This window comes from Argiope bruennichi, chromosome 11 (genome assembly GCF_947563725.1).
Source record: "Argiope bruennichi chromosome 11, qqArgBrue1.1, whole genome shotgun sequence".
Taxonomy (NCBI): domain Eukaryota; kingdom Metazoa; phylum Arthropoda; class Arachnida; order Araneae; family Araneidae; genus Argiope; species Argiope bruennichi.
Genome location: NC_079161.1, coordinates 49,128,366 through 49,155,632, shown reverse-complemented (window position 1 = coordinate 49,155,632; position 27,267 = coordinate 49,128,366). Strand labels below are relative to the sequence as shown.

Genomic DNA, 27,267 nt, shown 5'->3' with positions numbered 1-27,267 from the left:
AAATATATTTGGAGGATCCTAAAGGATCCCTCCCATATCGATGGCTATACGCCACTTTGTACAGCAAATCTCAATGTTCAGAAGTGCTTTTTGAAGTTTTTTGTGACAAAATTAGTGGTACTTCACTGCAGTGCTCTTTCTCTTTTCTTCCTTTTCTGTTTGAATACACTGTGCCACAGCCACGAATGGTCTGTTATAACTAATATTAAAATGAAATTACGGACTATATTATACTTTAAGAAATAATATAATTATTTTTTTCTTAAGACTCTCTCTTTTTATTGAAAATATGAGATGTTCTACGTATTTTGTGGGCACAATTTTTCCATTTCAAAGTAATTGGCAACATGCGATATAATTTATCAAATTAAGAGTTAATTGGATTTGGAGATTTCTAAATATTTAAACTGAATACATAACAATCTTTTATATGTGGTTATTTTTTTTAATTAGTCGCAGTTAAATGAACATTTCTCCTTTGTTAAATATTTCTCTGGGAATTAAAGTTCTTTTCTGACATTATTTTGAAAATAATTTTAAACTTTTAAGAACGAATGCAAAACTTAAACGTACATCTATTTTGAAACTTTTAAGTATAATCGTGTTGACTCTGGTAAATTATATTTATATCAATTTTTTTTTTTAATTTTTTTTCTTAGTTACAGATTTTATTACTCCATGAAATATATTTGTTGGTGAATGCTTTATTTGTTATGTTAATTTTAATAAAATAATTCCTTTTCCTATGTTTAATCGAAACGATTCTAACATAAATCTATGACCACGAAATTGGATATTGGATACTTCTTAAATATATCCTATTAAATAATTATATATATATATATATATATATATATATATATATATATATAGTATACCTTATTACTTATTTAGGTATTACTTAGGTATACTTATTAGGTATATTATATATATTTATATATATACCTAAATAAGTGTGTGTGTGTGTGTCTGTACGTGTGTGTGTTACAGTATTAACGAGAAATAACTTTCCCCATACAGGGCTCTAAAATGCGCTCTAGTAGTCCAAATAAAAAAAAATCTGAACTATAGATAATTTACTTCATTAAATAAAAGAACAAGATATTGATTGAAGGATTACAATGTTTCCTTCATTCAATAAAAAATTAATTAATATTTCCGTCGATAGGTGGTGGTGTAGTGCAAATAAATACTTTAATAATTTCTGTATTTTCAAGAGACAAAGTAATATAAATAGGTAGCATTAAAATCGCTGTATGTATAGGTAGCATTAAAAAAACTGTGGATTCCATGCTTTAAAAAACAAATGATCTGTTCATCTGTGAAATATTGTTTTCACATTTGCTTTACAAGCCATTCAATGTAAGGAAGTGTGCCGTCCTGCATTAAAATTAGTCTTGAATACAATTACGCTATTAATATTGTGTTATAAAAAAATCCAAAAGCCTTTCACAATGCCATTGCCCTGTGATTGAGCAAGTTTGGATTCCATTTGAACATATCCTTTCAAAAATTATGCTCTAAAGATAAAGGTAGCCACACTATCATTTTTCAGGACGCAAGGTTTGATTACGGATAGCGTAAAGCCTTTCTGAAGCCCAAATTCGATAATTATGGACGTTAAAGTTTTCGTAAGGAAAAATGGATTAATTCGTTAACGTAAGAAAAATTCGTTAATGTAAGGAAAATGATCTTCATTACAAAGAATATACCATGACCAAGTGATGCCATCTTCCATTCCAGCAAGGGAGCTATTGTTCTATGAGGGAACAAGTTTGCAGTTATCATTTTTTTTAATATGGTCCATTAATAAATGTAGCCAAAAAACGCCATATTCTCACTTTTTCCGGATGCAAGTTTTATTCGTGGATAACGTGAGGGTTTTCAGCTGTCCGAATTCCATAACTGTGAATGTTAACTTACCCATTGAGGCAAAAATGGGATTCGGTATTACACAGAATATTAAATGGGCAAGTGACGCCAGCCAACATTTCAGAAGCGACTGAAGTTCAAAAGTTTTATTAACTTCGGAGTTCCTGTTCTGCAAAAGATGCACATGCTTGATTCTGTAGGGATAAAAAGGAAAAAATCACAGTAAGATTTTTCGTGCAGTTGAACTTGTCCATTGAGGCAAATTTGAGCTTTGTCATTACACAGACTGTTCCAAGGTCAAGTGACATAACGCTTCAACGCATCAGAAGCAATTGAAGTGCACAAGTTTATCAACTTCTGAGTCTTTATTCTGCAAAAGATGCTTGATTCTGCAGGAATAAAAATGCAAAATCCACATTGAAATTTTCCGTATTGTTGAATAAGGCATATCCAACTTATCGAAAAGAACTGGAACACTATCGCCACCACAAGGCGACTGACTGCTGTCAGGAAAAGCCGCAGTAAAATACATTTTAGACTTCAGAAAACAAGATTTGCTTTCATCCTCCATCTGGGAGAATATTTCGTTTCACGCTAATTCAAATTTCAACATTATCTTGCTTAGGGATATCGAGACTTTGTACCATCTTGTGTCTATTTCGAACGATAGTATTATTTTACAGTAGATTTCAGGACAGGAATCTTCTAACGATAGGAGTTCTGCTGGTTTTATTTGATCAAATTTATCAGGAACCATTTTTATTGCAACGTTGATATAACGTGAAGATAAGTAATAAATGTGCCTTTCTTTCTGTTCAAAGAATAATGTTAATGGCCCTTCTCTGTAACGGATTGATGTATCACAATATAGTATATTCCAGCTCATTTACTTTCTTACCACCATCCACTGGTGAATTTTGTTAATAAAACTTTTCAATAAATGTCAAATGCATCATTTGAATGATCTATATTTCAAATTTTATTTCATTTAGACCACGCATTCTCGTACCCTCTGCCGGTGAAACTTATTTGTTACTAAATTAATAAATAATAATTTAAAATGGATTTACATTCAAGTTTGTAAAAAATTATTTCTATATGTATCATGAAAGCCAATGAAAAATCTGCTCTGACCAAAAATCAGTTTATCTGCTTATCTTCAGGGTGGTTATAATTAAACTCCCGCTATAAAAAGCATCCTACAACGCAAATGGGTGTACAGATTGCAGTGAAATTTGGCAGATAGATTATACATAGGATGCGTTCACGAAATTTCTAAAAAAAATTAGCTCCAAAATGCCCAACAGAGAACGCTTATTCTGGATAAACCATAAATTTAACAATACACAAACAATATTAACATTTATTGACTAGTTTCTGATCACCCTGTTATCGAACCACGTTAAATAAGGATAAGGAAAGAATAATACGCTGTTTGAAAAAAAAAACAGTTCTGTTTGCAGAAACAAGAACAGATTAAGAGGAAATTGAACAAGAGGAGCAGTTATCAATCGTGCAAAGGACGAAAGGTGCTCCATGTGATCACCATCATTCGCATGCAAAATCTGTGCGGCAACAGTTGTCTTGACAACAAGTATCGGTGTGATAGGTTTACAGCTTTTTCCAGATTGAACTTCTAATGTCCACATCTCTTCAAATATCTTTATCGTGGTCCGGATACCTTTTGTAGACATTGGTCTGTAATGATTGGTTATAGCGAGGACCGAACTCGCAACCTGTGGGTTCGTAGCCGCTAACATGACCACCAGACGAAAGTGATCACCCCTGTTCTGGTGCTGTTATCTGGCTTATAAAGCTTCACTACAGGTCCACACCGTAAGCTCTTTACACGTCGAAATTCTCGAACTACAGCAGAGCCTTCCCCTTGTTTTAGTAAAACAGCTTCACCAAAAACGTAAGTTCAGTTAAAGATACCGTTGTGCGAGTTGAGGTTCGAACTCGCAACGTTAGGGTTCGTAGCCGAGTAACATAGCCACTAGACAAAAGTGTACACTCTTCTCCGGAAGTTGTTAACTGGCTTATAATATTACCACCACAATAGTCCCCCACCAGTGAGTCGGTAGAGTTTATCGCGCCAGTTATGGTGAGCGACGAATGTGATTATCGCGCCAAGCGTTATGGCGAGCGACGAACGTTGTTATCGCGCTAAGTGTTATGGCGGGCGACGGCGAGCGTGTGTGATTGGTTGTTGCCGGTAGATGGAGCCACGACAGCAGAACGAAGGATGCGGTTGTTCAGAACCAGGGTCACCAATGTGCAGGTTGTGGTTCGAACTCGCAACGTTAGGGTTCGTAGCCGAGTCCCATAGCCACTAGACAAAAGTGTACACTCTTCTCCGGAAGTTGTTAACTGGCTTATAATGTTACTACCACACCGTCATCATTACAGCCGGAAACAGTGACATAAAACATGACCGCGTCTGCAACCGTTTCACACCCTAACCCGTTTTGCATAAAGATTCCTATTCTTCGCAAGTATACAAATCTCGGCATTTTTTTTCCCCTATAACTGACAGTTTTCTCGGTTTTACATTTTATTACTCATAATTCTTGTTCTGGATAGTTAATATTGTTTCTGTACTTCGTTTTGGTTAAATTTAATGTTTTTCCGGAAAAGGTGCCCTCTGATGGCAATTTTGGAAGGATTTTTTTTTTTTTTTTGAAATTTTGTGAGCGCATCCCGTGTATAGTCTATATACTAAATTTCGTTGCAATTCATTCACCCGTTTGCGTTGTAGGATGCTGTTTATAGGGGAAGTTTAATTATAACCACCCTGTATATTCAAAAGGATAAGCATTTCTGATTCTAAGATTTTATTTCCTAATCTTTTTACACCATTCAAACTTTAAAGAAACGAATAATTTCTCTAAAAAAGTATTGTTAACATGAAACGCAAATATACTCAACTTTTTTTTTCTCGATTCAACACGTGAATGGAATCAATATAATTTTATTTTGAAAAACTTTTTGCTAATGTTAGAACTAAATGCAGTATTGATATTAATTTAATTTCATTGATGATTAAATACAATGTTAAATGAAATTAAGATATTTTCTTTTAAATTAGTTCATATTTTTATAAGAAATCTGGACAATATAAAATAAACAACACTAAATGCTAAATAAACATATATATATATATATATATATATATATATATATATATATATATATATATATATATATATATATATATTTGCATTTTTAGGAAATGTGCACTTTATTATGCAACATTTTTTTTTTAAATATTTTTTTGTATTTACAATTTAGCAATAGTTTTCTCTCTGGGCACAACATTAAAGAAAGCATCATCTACTAGTTTTTCTACCAGTCATCATCTACCAGTTTTTATATTTGTATCAGTAATTAATAACAACTCGGCATTCACCCCTATACTACTTAAACCGATGTTCCTTGCCGCCAGCCTCTTTCAGGACCTTTTCCCACTTCTGTGTAAACCATCCTTCGTTCTGCTGAAAGTTTTTGTCGATCGGAGATGGCGCCCTACGGGCGCCGGCGCTCCAAATTTTTCCTTGTGTCCTTGTGATGAATTTAAAATGTCTTTTCACAAAATTATCTTCTAAAATGTTCTATTAATTTATGAAATAGAAATACTAAATCGCATTAAACAATGACTCATGTAAGTTTATGGAATTCAAAAGGAAGTATGTAAGTATATGGAAACTCGGAAGTATGTCTATAATTCGTTGTCATCGAATAACTGTAAGTTTATTTTTTGAAGAGACACTTTGCAAGCTTAGAGCGGAATTTCCAGCTCTGAGCAACTTTTTTTAGTCAGGATAATTTGATCTATAATTGTGTTTGAGCTGTGTGAATCCATGTGGCTTTCGATCGGTGCTGGTTAAGGAAGTCAGATGGCTAATTTGAATGTGAGTTATTTTCAGGTTTCTGAAGCGAACACAGCGCCCTCCATTCTGCAAGTTGTATGAGTTCCGCCATTTAGTGCGAAACCCGATGTAAATGGCGCTTTGTTGGAGTTTCAAATCAAAACTCCGTGTTATGCATTCCTTAATTTTGATTTTAATCAACAGTTTATGCTGCGATATATATGTTATTTATATATTTTATTTTATTTTTATGTGGATTATTATGATAAAAGATGACAAATACATTAAGAAGAAATTGATTTCTGCGAAATTCCTATTCAATTCCTCGAAATGATAACGATAAACTTAAAATGTATATCAAAATTTTTAACAAAAAATATTCAAAGGAATATTTTTTTTTGACATTTTACACATTAAATTTCGTTTTTCCATAAAAAAAAATGTCGAACTTTCGTCTCACTATTATTCATATGGTTCCATTTTTAAATGCGAAATAATCTCATACACTCTTCCTTTGTAGAACTTCGGCAAATTTAAAGTACAATCATTAACTTCGTATTGAAAATAATGTTTAAACATATCAACAAATAACTGTTACAACAACAACTGTTAAAAAAACATTAACAGAACAAATGTTTTCACCGTTATCACTGTTAAAAAAACTTTGTCATAAAGTTTGATGGTTTTTTTTTTTTTTATTTTTGTTAATTATTGTTGATATTATTCTGCTTTAATCATTTTCATTTAAAAATTCTTTTATCAGAATAATTAAGAGTCTGTTGGGATTTGTGTTAATATATAAATATGGTTCTGAAAAAGAAATAATCATTCTCACTTATGTTGTAGATATCAGTATAAAATTTTTAATAAATTTTATATGATTTCGAAATTGAATGGACAGATTTTTATTGGAATTCGTGGCAATTTTATTTTATTTTATTTGAAAACATTTAATTGTATTTTTGCTCTAAACTATTATTTTAAGATATGCATGTAGCGTTGTCCTAAGCACAATGATATACTTTACAAATGGTCTGCTTTAAATGAAATAAAATATACGGTAATTTTAATATGACTGATTTTAAAATTTAATTTCTTTTGGTGCTCAATTCAAGGATAGATTTGGATCACGTATTCAAGAGCTCTTGTTTACGGCCATCTAAGACCGATATTATATGTAGGAGAGCATCTTAACAAAGTATTAATTTTTATCTTAAAAAATTTTAATTGATAAATATTTGATTTAATGTAATTGAGTTCGCGTTTATTTATTATTATATATTGCTATCATTTCATAGATAATTCAATAAATATAAACTTTTTATTAAAAATCTCTCTAAAATTTCAATTTTAAGTTGATTTTTCTCCGTATTGAATTGATTTTTTTTTCAATATTCAGGTTTACTACATAATTATCCACACTCATTTGCACAAATGAAACAAGAAAGTTTGTCTTATAAGATTATTAACTAATATTTTTTTAATCTACAGAGTGGTTATAGTTAAAGTTGTACTTTGAAATATTCACAAAATAAAAGCTACTGACCAAATGTTATCAAACTTGGTGATAGTTTAATAGAATTCATGGGAATTTCTTTTCCGTCAAAAATAAATAAATAAATAAAAGTTCAAAAACTCACCACCAGGGGTATGGAGCAATAATACAATAATGTTCAGCAAAATAGGACATGAAGACATCGCTTTAAAACATGTTTAGTCATTTCTGGAACGTGTTAAAATGCATGTGACACTCATCATTTTCTGAAAGCAAATTAAATAGCATTACAGTATTCTTAACAGCAGCTATTAGTATATCGAGAGGAATGTTACTCACTTGGTGTTTCGCCTCTTTTAGTTCCGAAAAATTGTTAAGATTGTTCTTGGGATAACACACATTCAACATTTTTTGTAGCATGTTTCAGAAACGATTAAACACTTTTTGAACTGGTATCCTCATGTCCTATTTTGCTTAACATTATTGATACAGCACCACCTCACCCTGGTGGTGAGTTTTTGTACTTTTTTTTGGCCGATATTCTCAAGACTTCCTTTAAATTATTGTCAAGTGTGATAACAGCTTGTCAGGTAGTTTTCCTTTTATAACATTTCAAATTGGAACTTTAATTATAACCACCCTGTATATCAATTTATCTTGATTTTATTTTATGTTGATTTAACCCACATAAAACAAGAAAGTTGATTTTATTATTGGTTTTCTTAGAATTCTAATTATTGTTAGTTAAATATTTCAAATATAGTAATAATTTATATCAAAAGATTGCATATTTATAAAAGAAATTATTGTTCTATAAATGAATTTTATTTAAAATTTGTTTCTTTTGGGAACACAATAATTGTTAAGTTGCAAGAAAAAAAATTTGTAGTTTTGTGCATTAAAAATATTCAATAAAAAGAAGCATTGATTCGCAAATGTATAGAAAGCAAAACATTTTTAAAGATAAAGATAATTATTTTGTTATTAGAAGATAATTATAGAAAAGAAAATATAGCGCTTGAAGAAAATAGAATAGAAATAATTATAGAAAAGAGAATATATTATTAATATTGGATAATTATTTGTTACTCTAGCGTTTTGAATTCCGTAGCTACTGTATATATACATACAGATCATTTCTCATTTGATGGAATTTTTTAAAATTCTGATGGAAATTTTGAAGCCAACATACTCAGCACGTTTCAAATTTTATTTCGATTCACAACTGACAGACTAAATAGAGAGCCAAATCTTCGAGTTCGTAAAAACAGTTATTTTATCAAAGAGGTGTAAAATACGGATATTTATCAAAATCTCCATTTGAAATTTGAATTGAAAAGATTCCCTTTTTTTATGATAGATGTACAAAAAAGTCAAAATTATCAATAAATGATTAGTTCACTTGAAATATAAAATCTAGCAAATTTAGCATTATGATTTATTGAATTTCAGTTTTAGTTTATTTTCACATTTCACCATTCATATTAGAAATATAAGTATTACTCTGATGAAGATCAAAACATAGATGTTATAAAACATATCGGAAAGCAGAAGTCATTTATTCTTTGATTTTGTAAAGATTTACGATCTGAAAATTAAAGAGAGAAATGAAAAGTGAAATTGACAAGACCTTCTGAACGACATGACAAATTATTTATTTTAAAAATAAACTCTAGAGCTGAAAATCACATTTCAAGTCCTAACTTTTAAAGGCTACAATTGTCGGAAAACTTTCTTTTCAAGTCTTCGTTATAATTATGCTACAGTTCACCTAATTAATGTTATCTTTCTATCTTCAACCATAAAAGAGTTATGGCTAAATGAAAATTATAAACCTCAAACCATTCTCTTCCCGTCAGAGCTTTATTGCCCATTTACTAAGTCCGCCTAGATTTTCCGCTTCCTTAAACTTTTACATCTGTAATAAAAATTTATTAAATGGTAGACATGGTTTGAAAGAATAGCTGTCGTTAAAATCCAGTAATCTTTTATTTGAAAAATTTACTTATTCTTTTATCAGTCAAAAATTATTTCTAAAATCTTTGATAGATTCAAACCCTATTTCATCATGGGTTCAAACTGACGCCAACCATAAAGAAGTGTCAGAAAAAAAACTGTCAAAGGTTGTTTTTTATTGCTTTTGAAATAACGAAATCTCTGCTTATTAAAAACTTTTGTGTATTAGGAAAATTTTTCTCACACAATGACGATTCATTAGACGAATTCAATTCATAAGGCAATTAAGGAATCATAAAGAAATGTGAAAAAAGAACACAGTCAAAAGTGGGGTTTTTTTCTTTTGAAATAACACAATATTTGCTTATTCAAAAAATTTTGGGTAGGAGGATAGATTTTCTCATAAAACGACAAGTCTCTCACAATATTTTGCATATGTTGCAATTGTCATCTATTAGATTTTGAGAATAAATGCATGTATACTTGAAAATAGATGTAAGATTTTTCACAACATAGTTATCCTTAAATTAAACAACATTAACAAATCGTAATTCCGCACGCACGCAAACGCTCGGACTGACGCACATATATTTTTAAAGAGTCTGCAATGCCTCAGATTGCTGATATAGGGCCAAGAGAAACATTTAAATGGTTCGCATTCTTGTAATTATCCTAATTATTTTTACGAACAATGAGATCACGAACACTGATTGAAATAAAACTAATTTCATAGCATAGAATTTCCACAAAAAATATATACCTACCCACAACGAATAGCCATTTTTTAATGCCATAAAAATAAAAAAATGAAATAAGTGGTAAATTGTTCTTTGTGATTTCTTTTATCGAGTTCTTTGAAGGAAGATATCGTAACTATTTTTCATGATCTTGATGCTACCCATTTATTAGTTCCAAGTCATTTAGTATCATTTTCTGTAATGCGGAGATTTCGTTCTTTCTGAAATCAATCAGTTGTTTCGTAGTAAATAGCTTGAAATGATGACATTCCATTGGAAATACGTTTCTACCGAAACCATTTTCGGAGTCTTACTTTTTCACTACGGTTTTATTTCGTGTGGTGTTTTTACGATTACGGAAATAATAGTATTTATAATGGATGTTAAATCAAATGTTAATACATAAAATGAATCCATATGGCCACCTTATTTTAATATACTTTAGGTAATCATATAAGTATATTATCTACATATTGGAATAACATATCTCTGTTCGGATGATTTGTTATTTTAGATCACAGATTCCGGCAGGGAATCTTGAAAACAAATTTACAAAAATTGTTAATTGTCCTGAAGTTGTATTTATTGACGAGGAAAATAAATGAACACCCATTAAAAAATGTGTCTTTCAGAATATTTAAAGGAATGAGATGTCCATTTAATTGATTAGTTTGATTTTAAGATTAGCTTTTCTTTTTGAGATGTTGAGTATGGGCATTTGGGCCTAACATTATTCCTCATTCTGTCATCCTTATGCGGAACATATTACGTGATTTTTCTGTTAAAATATATCATCATTACAGTGCTGTATATTGCAATCTTATTACGGAAGTAATGATGAAGTTGATTGATTACTCATTAGTTGATGAGTCATTGATCAATTAAAGCAATTTCTATATCATAAAGATTGACCTTATTTAAAAGTAATTTTGCTTTTAGTAAAAACGTAGCAATGACATTATAAACTATTTGCAGAGAAAATCAAATAAAATTTATTTAGGGATAATTTTATACAATATTTCAAATTCTATGATTTAACTTTTATCTTTTTGTTTTTGAAAGGTTGTAGAACAAATCAGTATGATGCGATAGATTAAAACAACGACAGCAACAACGAGTTGGCTAAATTTAAAAAGAAAAATCTCCGAATTATCTATTTTTGGAACATTTATTTAATATTCTTATATATTAGATTCTCTGCACATTTTTTTTTTATTCATATGATTATTTCATATCTAGTGCTGTCACTTCATAGATATGAAATAATTTTTTTCTTAGAAATAAGGTTTTGGCATTTGGTGTTCTTAATATGCTATAATCATAGTTTTAGCCAAATGTAGTCTCAATCAGGACATAATTTCCCTTACACTTTATGCTTCAAAATATTGCCGTGAAACTATATGGTGTTTCTAATTTGTAAAAATGTCCGAAAGTAGCCTGGACATTTGAGTAAAAAAACTTATAGGAACATAATTATATATCACATAACTTATTTATGTGATATTCGTTTATATATTTGCTGAACATTAAATTTCGACAACTGGCGATCTAACCGGCTAGTCAGAATTATGACATTAATGATCTTTCATCATTATAAAATATTTATCTAAATAAGCAGGTGACCTTTTTCGCACTCCACTCAATCAACCAAAAAAAATCCAGTTATTTAAAAGCTGAAAACTTCAGTAGTACAAACTTTTAATTAATTAATTCTGGGTGTTTTCAGAATATCGAGCTTCATTTGATACCGCTTGATAGCGCTGTTGTTCCCTGGCTTCGTGGCTGTCCCTGAACGTATACTAGCGCTCCGACGGTCAAAGTGCTTGAATATGCCAAACCGGGGGGAAAAAATAGACTTTTATTTGACATTTTAATGCATCATTTCAAAAGAAACTCTAGTTTAAATACAAAATTAATGTCTATTTATCTAAGTAATCCCCGACATTATATTTCTTTCCTCATCACACATTTTTACCTCTTTTATTTTGATAATTTTTCTATCAAGTCAAAAAAAAATATCCATTCCGATGATCTCAGGTATTATTTTTATTTCTGTTTTGATTTCCAAAAATGAACTTTTCACTCAAATGCAGATTTTCTTAAAGCACAAATCCTACAAACTAATGATAATACTGAAATAGGTAACTGATTCTTGACTGCAATTTAAGTTGTTGTTGTTTCTTATGGCACTTGTTTTTTTTTTTATAGCAGCGCCATCTAGGCCAAGAGAACGACTTAGCTACATACACGTCACACCCCTTTTTACGGGGCTGATTTCATTCATGCATTTCATTCACTCATCCACAGATCGTAATTTAGACCTGAATCAGAGAACGATCACCCCTGATCCAGTACCCCCAGTGGTATTACTCTCGACATGGAGGACTCTGTTACCATGACATATTTATACGCGCGTCAACGACCAAGCACGCAGGGAATCTTCGGCCGGCATGGTTCGAACTCACAACATAAGGGACACGACTCCCGGCCGCAATTTTAGTTGTCTATAAATAACAAACCATGGTTTTAAAAAAGAGTTGCCGTAAATATATAATAACGATTATTCCACAAAATTCAAGAATTAACGGATCAAATCTCGTAAAACGAAGAATAGACATATACTCCATGATTTAAATAATAACAGAAAATAACTGAGCAGGTCTCATAAAAGATCAAATATTATGTTAATTTAATGAGTAAATTTAGTTAAAATCTAATTTCTTCTTTAAATATAAATGAAATCCAATCTCTAAAGTAAATTTAATTAGATTGAATTAATTAAGTTTTTAAATTACACGAAGAAATATTTTTATTTATGTTAAAAATATACTAAGTCAAAAACTTTGAATATTCATTAAATAAACGTGAAGCAAAAGAGAAAAGTTCTTTGTTTTTGTCTTGACAGAAATTCTACTTTCTATATTAGCTCCCGTCTGTTCTAACATTATAAAATTCATAATTATAAAAATAATGCTTTATAAATAGGCATTTTTGAATGTACTCACAAGTAGAAAATATATTCTGTTGAAAAGATGGAGATAGAAATAAAATTCTGAAATTCATATCCATTGATAAAACTATTTTAAGAAAACTGTTTCTAATGTAATATTTACATTTTTAAGATAATTGGAATTTATAATGAGCATGTACGAGTTATCTTCCTATAAAATTCATTTCTTTATAATATTATTTTCAGCATATAAATCTTCAGAGTTTGTATTGCACTTCAAATATCTGATTAAAAATATTTTCTGCTTATTAAAATTTTAATAAAATTGTGCTTTAAATTTTATTTTATTTTAATATTTTATTTATTTATTTATTTTACTCTAGCTTAGTTTATTACGTAAGTATTCTTGTAAAATTGCCGCCTTCAATTCACTTCTTTATAATATTATTGTCAGCATATAAATGTTCGGAGTTTGTACTAAGCTTCAGATATCTGATAAGAAACTTTTTCTGCTTATTAATATTTTAATGAAATTGTGCTTTAAATTTCTTTTATTTTATTTTTAATATTTTATTTTATTTATATATTTTTTAATCGGGCTTAGTTAATTACATAAGTATTCTTGTAAAAGTACCGCCTTGTAAAATTCACTTCTTTATAATATAATAAGCAGCATATAAATCTTCGGAGTTTTTACTGAACTTCAGATATCTGATAAGAAACATTTTCTGTTTAATCTAACTGCTTAATTCTGCAATTTTAATAAAATTGTGCTTTAATCTTTAATCTTAATAATTGTGCTTTCTATTTTATTTAGATTGGCTTAGTTTATCACATATTTATTGTTGTAAAATTCACTTTTTTATAATATTATTTTCAATAAATAAATCTTCGGAGTTTGTACAGAAATCCAGATATCTCACAAAAAATATTTTCTGCTTATTAAAATTTTAATATAAATAAACTTTATTTTTTAAAATTTTTAATACTTTCAATTAGCTTAATTTATTACATAAAATTTATTATTAATGTTATGGAAACTTCCATCAATTTTCCATGACCAAATGACGCCATTCAAATGGAATCAAAATAAGTTTTAATTGAATTCTGAAAATATTGCAATAATAAATTGTTCATTGGGAGAAGAAAAAAGCAAAAATTCAGGACTCTACAAACGAAATGAGTGATGAAAATTCCATTTTTCACATTACACAAATCCATTTAATCTTTCATTTCTCTCGTAATGTCGTAACTGAAAAAAATATTATAAAGTATAAAAATATTATAAAGTATAAGAAGAGCAAAACTTTGTTTCACAATAGTTTATTATATATCTCACTTGAATGTCAAATTTATACAGGTTTAATGATGAAATTCATCAATAACAACAATAAAACATTAGATAGATTCAAGCACTCTTTTTTTTTTAGAAAAAAGAAGTTATGATTCATTTACAGATGTTGAAATATACTGGTGATAGCACAAGAAAGGGATAGCTTTAACCACACATTTTAAATTTTAAAATTACTTGGGAAATGTGAACTTCAGTAAAAATGAGTCTTTTCGTCAGTCTGTCTTCCTTTTTTCAATTTCAGTTATTTGAAATGTGGTTCATTCCTGACTCAGAGATAAAAATTGAATTCGTCCAGGTTTAATCTTCATATTCACCTAAGAGAATCCTATTGTAGAAACAAAATAACAATCAGAAATTTTATAAATGCAATAGATGATAGATAAATATAAGATTAGATAATCTACATGTTTCTGAAAAAATTAGCATACATTTAGTTAAACAAGCTTGAAATCCTATTCTTAACATAAATGGTAGATACATATTTTAAGAAGTATGAATGATACATATTTTAGCACCTCTCGTCAAATAAAAAATTAAAAAAAAAAACAATTTTTCTAAACAACAGCCGACCAGCATAACATTAGTCACAACATATCTCGACACATATAGCTTTTTCAGAAAGCAACGTTCGTTTCAGTACTCTGACGGCGACCACTTTTCGACGATTCTATTTTATTAAGGGGAGAGACGCGGAAGGATGAGCGTACTTCCGGAATTCTTCATCATTCCCTGGCCTTGATTTTCACCCCATTAGATACTTTTTTTGTTCAAATTTTTTTTGACGTGTATATGTATAGCTTGTTGTTTCTAATCGTATTATTTTAATTCAGTCTGCGAGTAATCCGAGTTTACTTTATTGTTAAATGTAAACATCCCCTCCTTTCATATTTCCTCTCATCCCTATTTTGGGGAATTAAATCCATCCTAACACATGCGCAAAAGCGCGGAGGATTTTAGAATCCATTGTCAAGCAATATCTTTGAATACTATTCCAACTAGTTGCATCTCTGAGGTTTACCTAACTCCTTCCAATCATCAGTGGATTCTAACTTTGTTTAGACTATACCAACCGTTCCATTCGAATTCAAAACATTTTCTGCTTTCTTTCTACGTATGGGGAATCCAATTAGTTCCGTCTTTGATGTTTACGTCACTCCCATCCAATAACAAGATAATCCTGCAACTGTTTTTAACAATTAATACTATAGTGTTTGAAGTATAGTATTAAGTAGGGGTAATAGGCAGATTAAAGTAGTTGCCGTTTTTTATTACAGGTTGATTTTTTATGGTTGATTATACATTATTTTTGTCTATATTTTCTAAGATTATGTATGCTCCTATTTCTATGTTGTTCTTAAGCTATTGAGTATTTTATTTCTTAACCCATGCTTTTCAATGGTCTTTTTTAATTTGATTTTCTAAATTAAATATGAAAATCTGTGAATTTTAATGTGATAGGTCGTTTGGGACGTCGGCGTGTTTTTGGTGCTTTTGTACGTATTTGTGTTCTAATATGTTAGGTATTTGAACATTTTTATATGGTTTTGAATATATGTGTACTCTGATTTTATTTTGTGACTTCCGTACCCTGTGTGTTTTTGGTCCATGCACTCTATAAAAGGAGTTATCTCTACACTGTGCATAATTGAAATAAATTACTAAATAAATAAATAAAAGATTTTCAATATTGTACAGATTAGAAAAAATATTTCTGATATTTTTTGGAAGAAATAACACTAATGCACCAAAATGGATTTAAATAATTTAAAAAATCATTTATTACTGCACTAATTATATCTCTCTTTTTAATTTTGATCTTTAAAGTTTTTTTCAAACTTATTGAGAGGTAATAATATTGCTTGCGAATAAAAATTTAATTTCATCAGAGATTAATTTGAATAATATTATAAATGATGTTTCCTGATATTATAAATGATGTTTTTCGCAAAAGTATATTTATGAATTAAAGGAATCTAAAAAGAAAACTTTTTCCTCGTCATAGTAGGCCAGATTTTTATAATCGTAGAAGTGTCTTTATAAGCTTTAAATTAATTCAAAGCAAAAAGTAAATAATTTAATTTTGATGGCACATCTTGTATAAATTTGTGTTATTAGACAATGATTCGTTTCATAAAATAATAATTGTTTATGCATTGGTTATTCGGTGTGATCCTACACTTTTGGTACATCTTACATATCAAAAATACATTCATAGGGTTCAGTTTATAAAAAACATTCATTTTAACAAGTTACGTAAAATGAAAAAAATTCTAAAGGGTGCAAAATAAATCGATAAAACTTTATTTCTATAAAAGACCGTAACACGAAATCAGTTGCTATTGCATAGCTACTAAGAAATTTGACATAATCAGTTTCCTGAAATGAATGAAATTAAATAAACACAATACGCAATGCTTACAGAAGGAAGTATCCTTTAATTTGATTTCGAAATATTAAATTTCACAACTCAAATCAATCTCTTTTTTACTGATACAGAACGACTTCGAAAATACTATTACATCGACACTTGCACGCACACACACATACACGCACACAAAAATACTATCGAATTACTATTTCGAAAATGACATATTATGCTTTCTGTTATGAATAAAAACGATAAACAGAATCAACATTGTTTACAAGAAGGAAAAAAACGGTCAATTATATTAGGTAATGTTGAAATCAAATCAATACGCATTTTGTTTCCTGTCATGAATGAAACAAGATAAACACAATCAACATTGTTTACAAAAAGAAGCTGTCAGTTTTATGGAAGCTGGAAGTGTTGAAATCAAATCAATACATATTTTTTTACTTTTGAAGAATAACATTGAAAATACTGTTATATCTACAAAAGAACGTAACAAGAAATCAGTTTCTGCGGCATTATTACTGAGAGATATGACACAATCTGTTTCCTGTCCTGAATGAAACTAGATAAACAGAATAAATCCTGTTTACAGAGAAAAGTTAGCTGTCAGTTGTATATATATAAAAAAGCACGTTCCACGCACCATAAATAGAGCATTAAATAAAAGAATCGTGACAGAAGCCCCAAGATGGAAGCACAGGAGAACTTTATGTGAAAGGAAAATAAAGTTCCCGAAAGAAGTTTCCAGTGTAACAATAAAGTCGTCGAAACTCTATTTTTTTGGTCACGCGCGCATTGACCATTGATTCCATACATATGTAACCAACGAGCGAACAAAGAACATATTTCTTCCTTTCATATATCAAAGAATAGGAAACACAGAAAAAGCTTTTTTTATATAACGATTCGATGAAAGAGATTCTTAGAAGCTGACACTTAAAGGTTCCTCACTTTGATTTTTTTTTGTATTTTTTTTAATGAAATGTGCCAATATAAATTGAAACCGCCAAGACGAAGATTTTCATTCAAGAAAATGTATAGCAGGAAAATATCTTAAGAAATATGCTGAATAAAATGGCGTATTACTAGTCAAAACTAAAGAAAAAATTTTTATGTGAATGCTTCGAATAAAAGAAAGAATCTCAATCTGGACGCTTCGAGTAAAAGAAAAAAAAAATCATCAATCTTGAATCCTGACTCTTAGATTAAAATAAAAATTATTTAAATCTAGAATCCAGATGCTTAGAGTAAAAGCAAAAATATTTAAATCTAGAATCCAGATGCTTAGAGTAAAAAAAAAAAATTATCATTCTTAAATGATAAAAGAAAAATTATCATTCTTAAATGATAAAAGAAAAATTATCATTCTTGAATCCAGATGTTTCGAGTAAAGAAAAGTCATTACTCTTGAATCCAAGTGCTTAGAGTAAAAGAAAAAAAAATATCAATCCTGAATCCGGATGCTTCGAGGAAAAGGAGAAGTTATCAAACTTCAATTCGGATGTTTCGATGACTTTCTCAGACCAGAGAAAATAATCAAATTTTTGATGTGAAAAAAATTAAAGTTTTATACGGGTTGTATTTTAAAATTTCTAAATGTTTGGATAACATTTTAAAATTTATTCTTCTAATTATCCATTGATGAATTATTATTAATTCATCAATAAGGCATTAAGGCATCTACTTCAAATTACAAAGTTTCGCTGAATAAAGTGAGTAATAGTATAAAAACATACATTTTCTCTTCTGTGGAAATTGATAGTAAAAAGTAAATAAAGAAATTAAAATAAATTTTTAAAAAAAGTTTTTATATACAGCAAAAGTGTCGGTTAGTAAAATATTTCTATTACATTCATTCATGCACATGATCAGGAATTACTGAGAGAAACTGTTAAATACTTTGATTAATTTTTAATTAAAAATCTATTTAGCATTTTGATAAATGCCTTATTTATTGACCAACTACAAGCCAAGAAATAAGCAAATACCAGATCTGGTAACTCTATTTCTAAAATCGACCATACTGAATATTTAAATGAATATTTTATTATGCATATCACATGATGCAATTTATAAATAATATACAAACCTATAATGCATTATCATTTTAAAAAGAAATGCCTCAAAAAACTCTTACAATATTTCATAGTGAATACATCATATAAAATGTTAGGAATTTCTGCACTTAAATTATGAAACATTATGCAATCCTTGGTAAATTTATATGGTATCCCTCTCCCATACATTTTACTATAATATTCAAGCATTTTTTCCTCAAAGGTTTGTGTAAATGATTTGAACTATTCATTTGATATCTATATTCATAGCTATTGAATCGGAATTGTATACCTTTAACCATAACTACTGTGGATATGCAGATCTATTAAGTTTTGACAAAGTATATATATGCTTGACTTCACTATGTATCGATATAATAGAATGGAAGAAGTGAACTGAACTACGTAAGTAAATATTTTATAAAAATATGTTCATCCTAATAAATGTTTCTTAGCAGTATTCTTTCCACTTCCAAAATGTAAACATATTTTTCTATCGCTCGTTAAAGTTCCATGCAATGGTAAGAAATTCCTTAGTCTATCATCTAGACCAATTTGCTTCCTGTACCTGCCAACAACAAAAGATCCTGTTTCCAAACGCCTGCCTCTGTTCACAGCATAAATAAATAAAATTGTATGGTTTAGCATCACTATTCCAAGATTTATGAAACTTTAGGAAAACAATTTAAACTTCTCGTAAAAACCCATTTCGATCAAGTTATCGATCCTTCATTTTGCTGACCGTGCAGGAAAACATGATTTTGCAGCAATTTTCATTCTTCTTTGAAATACGATAACAAAAAAATTATAATAATAAAAAGCCGTTTCATGAGATTATCTCGAAAAAATGAAGTACTTATAAACCTATGCTGTAAGTACTTAAAGTTCAAGAAAACAAAATAATAAATTGAAGCCTTCGGAAGATAAGATACTCAACACCTTCGAAAATTCAATACTTTCAAGTGAATTCAGCGCATTTTGCTTAGACTTGCAAATTTATGCAGATAGTGTGAGTTATTTTAGAAGTAAACATCGCTAGAAGCACTTGATGCATCTACTTTATAATGAGAGTAAAGAATAAAATTTTCATCTAGTCTTCTTTATTCTCTTTATTTAAATAACAAACATATAGAAGCTAGTTTTATGTGTATGCTATACGTATATACATGTAGGAGCTAGTTTTTATAAATCCTAATTATTCTATAGATAGTTTTTCCCTCTACCTTATTCTATTACTAAAAAGTATAATGGTAGGTTCCATTGTGAAAGAAGTAGCATATAGAAAGTAACAAAATTTTTAGCAAATGTCTGATATTAGTATCACTTAAAATTTTTAGCAATGCATTGTCAGAAAAACTCATATTTGGATCTCAGAAGAAAGTGATAACAGAAAAATGAAAGAAAAAAAAAGAAACCGTAATAACTGAGCGTTGCATTATGACAGAAAGTATTCTTGTCTACACTTTTAAATGAATATATTCGAAGAACGTAAACAGACTTGTCGAATATTTATGTGTTTTTGGAAAAAAAAATACTTAATAGCATTTCATGTGGATTCTATAGTATTTAAATTAGGTTTCTTGCTTTATTTTACTTTAAAAATGACGTTTAAATAACATTACCGTTTTTAGCTGAATTATTTATATTTGAAAATAACCTGTTTACTGAGCAAATAAAATATTATTATATGAAGTAATATATTAGTAAACACCACAGTTTTCAAAAATTGATAACTATATATTCCAAAATTGTTATATCACGTTTTTAACATTATCTTAAAGGCCAACGAATTGCCTTTTTGATAATAAAATTTTCATTTCTGAATATTTTTTTTTATTTTCAATACATTTTTAAAATACACACACAATTTATGGCAAAGTTTGTAATGTTATGAGAAATTCAAACACATCCATCAAAATATTCAATCGCGCATTCTTATTGTACAAAAATTAAGATTAAAAAATTATTTTTTAGACCTTAACTATGGAATAAGATTTTCATTTCCGTTTTTATTTCATAATATAAATTAGTGAAAGTAATTTATTTTAATAATAATTATTGCTATAAATTGATATTTTATTATATGAATTCGTAGCAAATTGATTCAACTCAATTCATGTTTTTCAATTATATCAAAAATCAGAGATGACATTTTTTTTCGAAAAATGCACTATATACTAATGTTTTAAGATACTAAAAATTCAGTATTCTGAGCGAACAAGATGGTTTGCAAAGGCTGCTAGAATTCATGAATATATTCAGAAATAATACTTCATTAAGTGAAACTCGTTAAAAGAAATATAATTAATTGTAATACTGGATGATAGTATAAATATTTGGGCTCTTCATACTTACATCCCGAAAATAAATATGAAAATTGACTAAAACTGTAGATTTTTACCTGTTTTATAAGCTGACGTCATTGACCCTGATCTCGGAGGTGCTCTTTTTATAGTAGCAAAACTTCCTTCATCTGAACGCTGAAAATTAGAATGAAAATAACCTTAACTAAAAATTCAAACGATTTAATTTATAATGTTTTCTAAATTTAAGAACGAGGCAGTAGCATGAAATTATTAATTGCATTCAACTAAATACTCTAACTAAGCATACATAGAGTCCACTCATATAGTGGTAAAATAATTAATTTCTTAAATAATAATAGTTAATTTCTAAACCGTTAAAATTAGATGTATATTTCCAGTTGGGAAAAGGCGTTATATGACAGTAAGAATTATGTTTTATGTTGTTTCAGGCTATAAATATGTTTCTGAAAAAGTTAAGAAATTTAAATTTTTCTATAGCCCTTCGATCTTATCAGCCATATTTAACAAAAAAAAAATGCATTTTAAGACATTCCATAAAAAAGTAACAACGTTTTATGCTTAAAATTGTCCGAGTTGTAGTTATTTAACTGGGGACCATATGCAAACCATTTTAAGGGAGAATTTGTAACACTAGCATAATCGTTTCTAATTGCAAAGAATCCCTTAAAATATCGCTGGAGACTTTAAAATTATCAGTAAAATTCTTCTAAAACATAGATTTTTTAGCTTTTCATAAGTCAGTCAATTTTATTCGCAGAAGAAAGAAAGTTTGTTTTTATTTAAAATTTTACATTGTCAAGAATATTTCACTAAATATGCACAACAGGACCAGGGATTGATATAAAATGTTTGGTTTCGTAACTTCTTGAGAATTGTATTTATTCACTCAAACAATATTAAATACAATTTTTTCTACCATTTAAAACATTTTCCCAACTAGAACATTCATTTCTAACAGTTTAAAAATAAGATATTGAATCAAAAATTGAATATATGAGTAAACTTTCTACATATTATAAAATTACATCTACTCCTAATAAAACAATTTATTTTTCGAAATTTCACATCTTTCAATATTGATATGTGTAGAAATAAAAAATAAATATCTAGAAGAGAAAACTGATGTTTACGTATTAAGCCACATAAGAAATTAATTCGTTCTTAAAATAATTAAAGGGATTTTTTTTCTTATATTTATAGAAACTATTTGATTTGTAATAAATTTTATAAAAACGGTACTGAAAAAAGAATGATGTTATGGAGTTTAATTTAAACTATTATGCATAAAATAGATAACACATATACAAATATAAAAAAATGTTACTTTTAAAAAATTTATTCTAATTGTAATAAGCATATTTTTTACAATAAAAAGTCATGTTTTAATATATTATAGGACTTAAAATCTGCGATGAATTTAATTTTAAGATTAACATTCATTTTGGGAATTTGCATTTTAATCTCTCAGAAGTCATTTATATATGTTACAATACATTAGGATCTTACTTTATTTCTGAAATTATAATACTTACAGATATAAACTAAAAGCAACTATTATTAAATATATGGATTCAGTGGTCAACAAAATATTTGCATTCAATAATGCATTATATTGAACAAAAATATTTATATTTATACAATTTATTCAAATTAATTATTCTCTTATTTCTTTACAATATTAGATCATATTTTAAGTTTCAATATATTCGTTTTAAAAAAAACTATATGGAAAGGATTATGTTGTCGGAAGAAGTTAAGCGTTTATTTGAATATTTAATTTGAGAACATTTACACATATGTCATTTTTTTAAAATTCTACTGTAAATTTTAATTTAAATAATAAAAAAATACTATTTATGTTTACGCAAACATTTTTTTTTTAATTTCAAATTGTTTAGCTTTAAAGTTATTTGATCTTAAAACTAATACAAATAAATATTTAAAAAATTAATTTAAGCTTTTATTTGAATATTATTAGCGAATAATTACATAATTGTTAATTGTGTTAGATATTCTGTAATGTTGATATATTCAACGTCAACTACAAAATTGAAAGCACGAAAGCTTGATTATTTAATTGTTTTTTGTTATTTTGATTTTCTTATTTAAAAGTGTTTAATAATCGATTATTTTTAAAAAACATTTTTCTAATTTTTTTTTTAAAAAATAGTTCTTGTAATTCTCATTTATTTAAAGAGGGTAACTTTGACTAATTATACATATTGAAGGTGAAAATTTCTCCACAGAAATTAATTGCAACCGATTAATTGGCAGATGATTGATTCAATTTCCGTTTCAACTTGCTCTAACGGAAATTGAATAAATCGTTTGCAAACTTGTAAAAACTCATAAATTGCCTTTTGATCTTTTATCCAAATTGTTTTAATATTAAAATAAAAGGTGTTATATTTAAATAAAACTTAAAAAATTAAAATTACAGAAAATTTCTTTAAATAAGGCAATTTGATACATTTATCACACACATAAATAACTAAGAAATATTAGTATTTATAATATGTATTATCTTCTGATTGCAATAACACGCATTTGAAATATAAAACTTAGTTCGCTTGGACTGTTCAAATATAAAGCATAAAAATAGCATTTTTGATGAATTTAAAAAGATGGGAAATGAGAATTAATTACAAATAGATTAATTTACGAATCGATTATCGATTTTTGTATAATCAGACCAAAATATCACTCTAATTTGAGTTTAATGGCTTGCACAGGATAAGTTATCTTCTTTTAATAGGAAAGAGGGAGGACATTATTCACCGCTTTTACAAAAGAACGAAAAGTACTTTTATTTCAACTATGTGAGGTAAAGACGTAGATCGAAACACATTTCTGGTTAAAATAAATCTTTTATAATGCATCTCCTTTAATCATTTCAAAACCGGTTGGATTTCTAAATGTATTTAAAAATCTACTTGCAAATGAGATAGAAGTTAAAAGTAAGACATGAAAACAAAAAATAGATCCGATTTTGAGAAAATAGCAAAATATCTACATTTTAAAATTGCAGATATGTAATATTTTATGTTTTCTACTTAAAATCTAAATTATTTCTTATTATTTTTATGTACCAGATTATTATAGTATCAATCACTATATTGCAAGAAAAATTCAGACGCTAGGCATGAAGGAATATTTCCTAATACTGGAAAACTCATTACCCCAATTAAAAAGAAAAAAAAACATAATTGGTAGAATATATTAAAAATACAATACGGAAACTAATTAAATTATTAGACATAAAAATTGTGATTCGGGAAATAATAAAATCATTTTATATGTTAAAAACATATACCTATAATAGAATTAATAAATGTACATACAATTTAAAGTCTATATATCAATTTTAGTAGTTGAAATTCTTCAATTTAAAATGTCAATATATCAGAAATAAGATTGTTACTATTACTAACAGAATTATTTAACTTTAGAAAATTTATATTTTGCAAATTTTTAGCTGCAGATTTATTTTTTTATAAAACATAAAAAGTAATTCTTTACCATTAAAATATATATATTTAAATATATTGGTTAAGAAATAGCTAACTGGGGCATGATTTGCCTAATTAATTCATACGTATAAGCTAATTATTTCGTTGCGGTTCAAATTGCCATATATTTTTATATATATTAACAAAATATAAGGTGAATTTCAGTAATCATTTCATTTAAAATAACAGATTCATTGCCAAAATTTAATTGAAACAAAATATTAAAAAATGGCAAATATGTTTATTATTTATAAATTTACATATCATGAAATTTATTACAATGTTGCAGTTTAATTATCTATCATTTACCTGCCTCGAGGATGGATACGCTGTATAGGGCTCAGCATATTCGTGCTGCTTGTCTGTTCCTAAAAAATATGTTATCAATCATTAAAATTTAAATGATTTACATATTGTAAACTTAATTTACTTGATAATGAAAAGTATATTCATTTTTTACTAAAACTATTTAATATTTTTTATAGCATGGATTTAATTGACATTCTCTATTTATCGTAGAAAATTATATCCTTTTATAAACCAGCTGGAGTAGTCACCCCAAAATTTTCTTGTATTATCTCTAATAAATGCATTATCCTTTCCCTATCTCTCCGCATAAAATTTTGGACCTTGAACACTGGAGAATACGCAACGAATACTCAACCTTTTTTACGAACAGTTTTGTTCTTCACTGTATAGCATAAAAATCCGAACATGCATTTTGAGCGTATTTTTTTACTTATTTAAATTAAAATTCGACAGATAACTATAATTTTGGGAAAGAGATTAGGTACTAAATTCCATTTATTGAAGTCGTTGCGTTTTTGATTATGGTTTTGAGTTTTTGAGTTTTGCTGGCATGTGATAGTTCAGGTCGAAAAGCATTCAGCTCTTTAACCTATTATTTTGAAATTTGATAACGATTCATACTTTAGATGCTGCATCTTACCAAATGTCATTGGATTTTTCAATTATATTGTTTACATACAACTTAAAGACGGACAGACAGGGAAACAATCCCTACTGGAATTCACTGAAAATTTGTTAGGCAGATACACTTCAAATGCTAACTGTGTATACTAAATTTTATCCTCTAGTTATTTATGTTTTGTATCTATCGTGTTCTAGTGTCCTTGGAAATTCAGGCAGACTTTCTTTGAATTATGTTCAATATACGACAGATATTTATAAATTTAGTGTTAATAGCACATGCTAAATTTTATCGATCTAGCTCAAAGCATTTTTGAGTTATCGTATTCACAGGCTTTTACAAATTTCTGCTCCTGTAGATGGCACTGTTGAGCGTCATCTTAAAATTGATGTAAATTTTGTTTTACCTTTGTAACAGACAATGGAAGGTACGGATGGAAGCACCAGAATAGCATAATAACTTGCTCCTAAAGTATTACTGTACATATTGTATTTAATTTCAAGTAACTTTTAAGAATCAATAATTGAAACAGCAATTTGAAATTAATGAGCCATTGAACCACATATTCACCAGAAGTTGAGAGGTAGATCGAATGACAGATAAGCAAACATAATTCCAATATATATATATATATATATATATATATATATATATATATATATTGGGAATTACCAAGGGCTAAAAAATGGAGATTCGTCGAAATTTGGATGTCAGATTTTTTAACGATTACAATGCTTTCTATTTACATACGAGAAAGTTAAAATAAAAGAAAATAAATCAGAAATATATGTGATTTGTTTCTGGGAAATAATCAATAGTACTGTAATTTTAAGTGCAATATTATTATCCGAAGCATTTATAATATTTTAAAATACCAGTCAGAAAGATAAAATCTTCAACAGCCTGTAACAGCTTAAAATTTTGTTGCATTTACTTACATGCTTTTTATATGTTTGTTTATCAGTTTTAAAATGAGTTAAATAATCTATGACAGTAATGAATTAATGATGTTAATCAAGATATTTAGGTTAATCCAGATATTCAAATATCTTCAAACGTTTTAAAAGGTGATAGAGAGAGCCAGAATTAAAATGATTTGCTGTGGAATGTGTTTCGACCTTGAAGAGCGCAGTTGGCGTCAATTCTAAAAATCTTTTGCTAGCTTAAAAAAGTATTTTTTTATTAGGATATGCAACAGATTGCATTTTCATACACATTCGAAACAGAAATTATTGTACTGTATAAAGCTGCAATTAGAAATGGATGAAATCTTGCAAACGATGCTATTTAAATTTCTTGTACGGTGTCTTCACTGTACTGTCTTTGAGTATCTCGCACGATTTTGCTTGTTGCTCCATTGTAGACATTCAGGCAGATATTTGTCGATTATATATTCAACTAGAAATGCTTATATTCTATATATAAACCGATATTTGTCTATTCTATATTCAAGTAGCTATTTGTCGATTCTATATTCAAATAGATATTTGGTCTATTTTATATTCAAGTAGATATTTGTCTATTCTATATTCTAGTAGATATTTGTCTATTCTATATTCAAGTAAATATTGTCTATTATTTATTCTAGTAGATATTTGTCTATTCTTATATTCTAGTAGATATTTGTCTATTCTTATATTCTAGTAGATATTTGTGAATTCTATATTCTAGTAGCTATTTGTCGAACCTATATGCAGATACATATTTGTTGACTCTATATGCAAATAGATTTTTGTCTTTTCAATATTCAAGTAGTTATTTTTAGATTCTATATTCAAATAGATATTTGTCTAATCTATATCCAAATAGATATTTGCCTATTCTATATTCAAATAG

At 28.1% G+C, this 27,267-nt stretch overlaps 1 protein-coding gene across 3 annotated transcripts in view; it reads right to left on the bottom strand.

Annotated features, from left to right (window-relative positions):
• Positions 1 to 14,266: 14,266 nt before the first annotated feature.
• The window catches only part of LOC129957560 (cell adhesion molecule Dscam2-like), a 317,574-nt gene continuing 304,573 nt past the window's right edge, over positions 14,267 to 27,267 (bottom strand). Inside the window, exons 24-26 of one of the 3 annotated variants that reach the window (XM_056069919.1) lie at positions 24,810 to 24,868; positions 21,066 to 21,144; positions 14,267 to 14,558 (exon numbers count right to left, since the gene is read on the bottom strand). In XM_056069919.1, the coding sequence (XP_055925894.1) occupies positions 14,548 to 14,558; positions 21,066 to 21,144; positions 24,810 to 24,868 (149 nt within the window). In that variant the 3' untranslated portion in view covers positions 14,267 to 14,547. The remainder of the gene's footprint in view (positions 14,559 to 21,065; positions 21,145 to 24,809; positions 24,869 to 27,267) is intronic. The other 2 variants (XM_056069921.1, XM_056069920.1) reach the window with 2 other exon arrangements.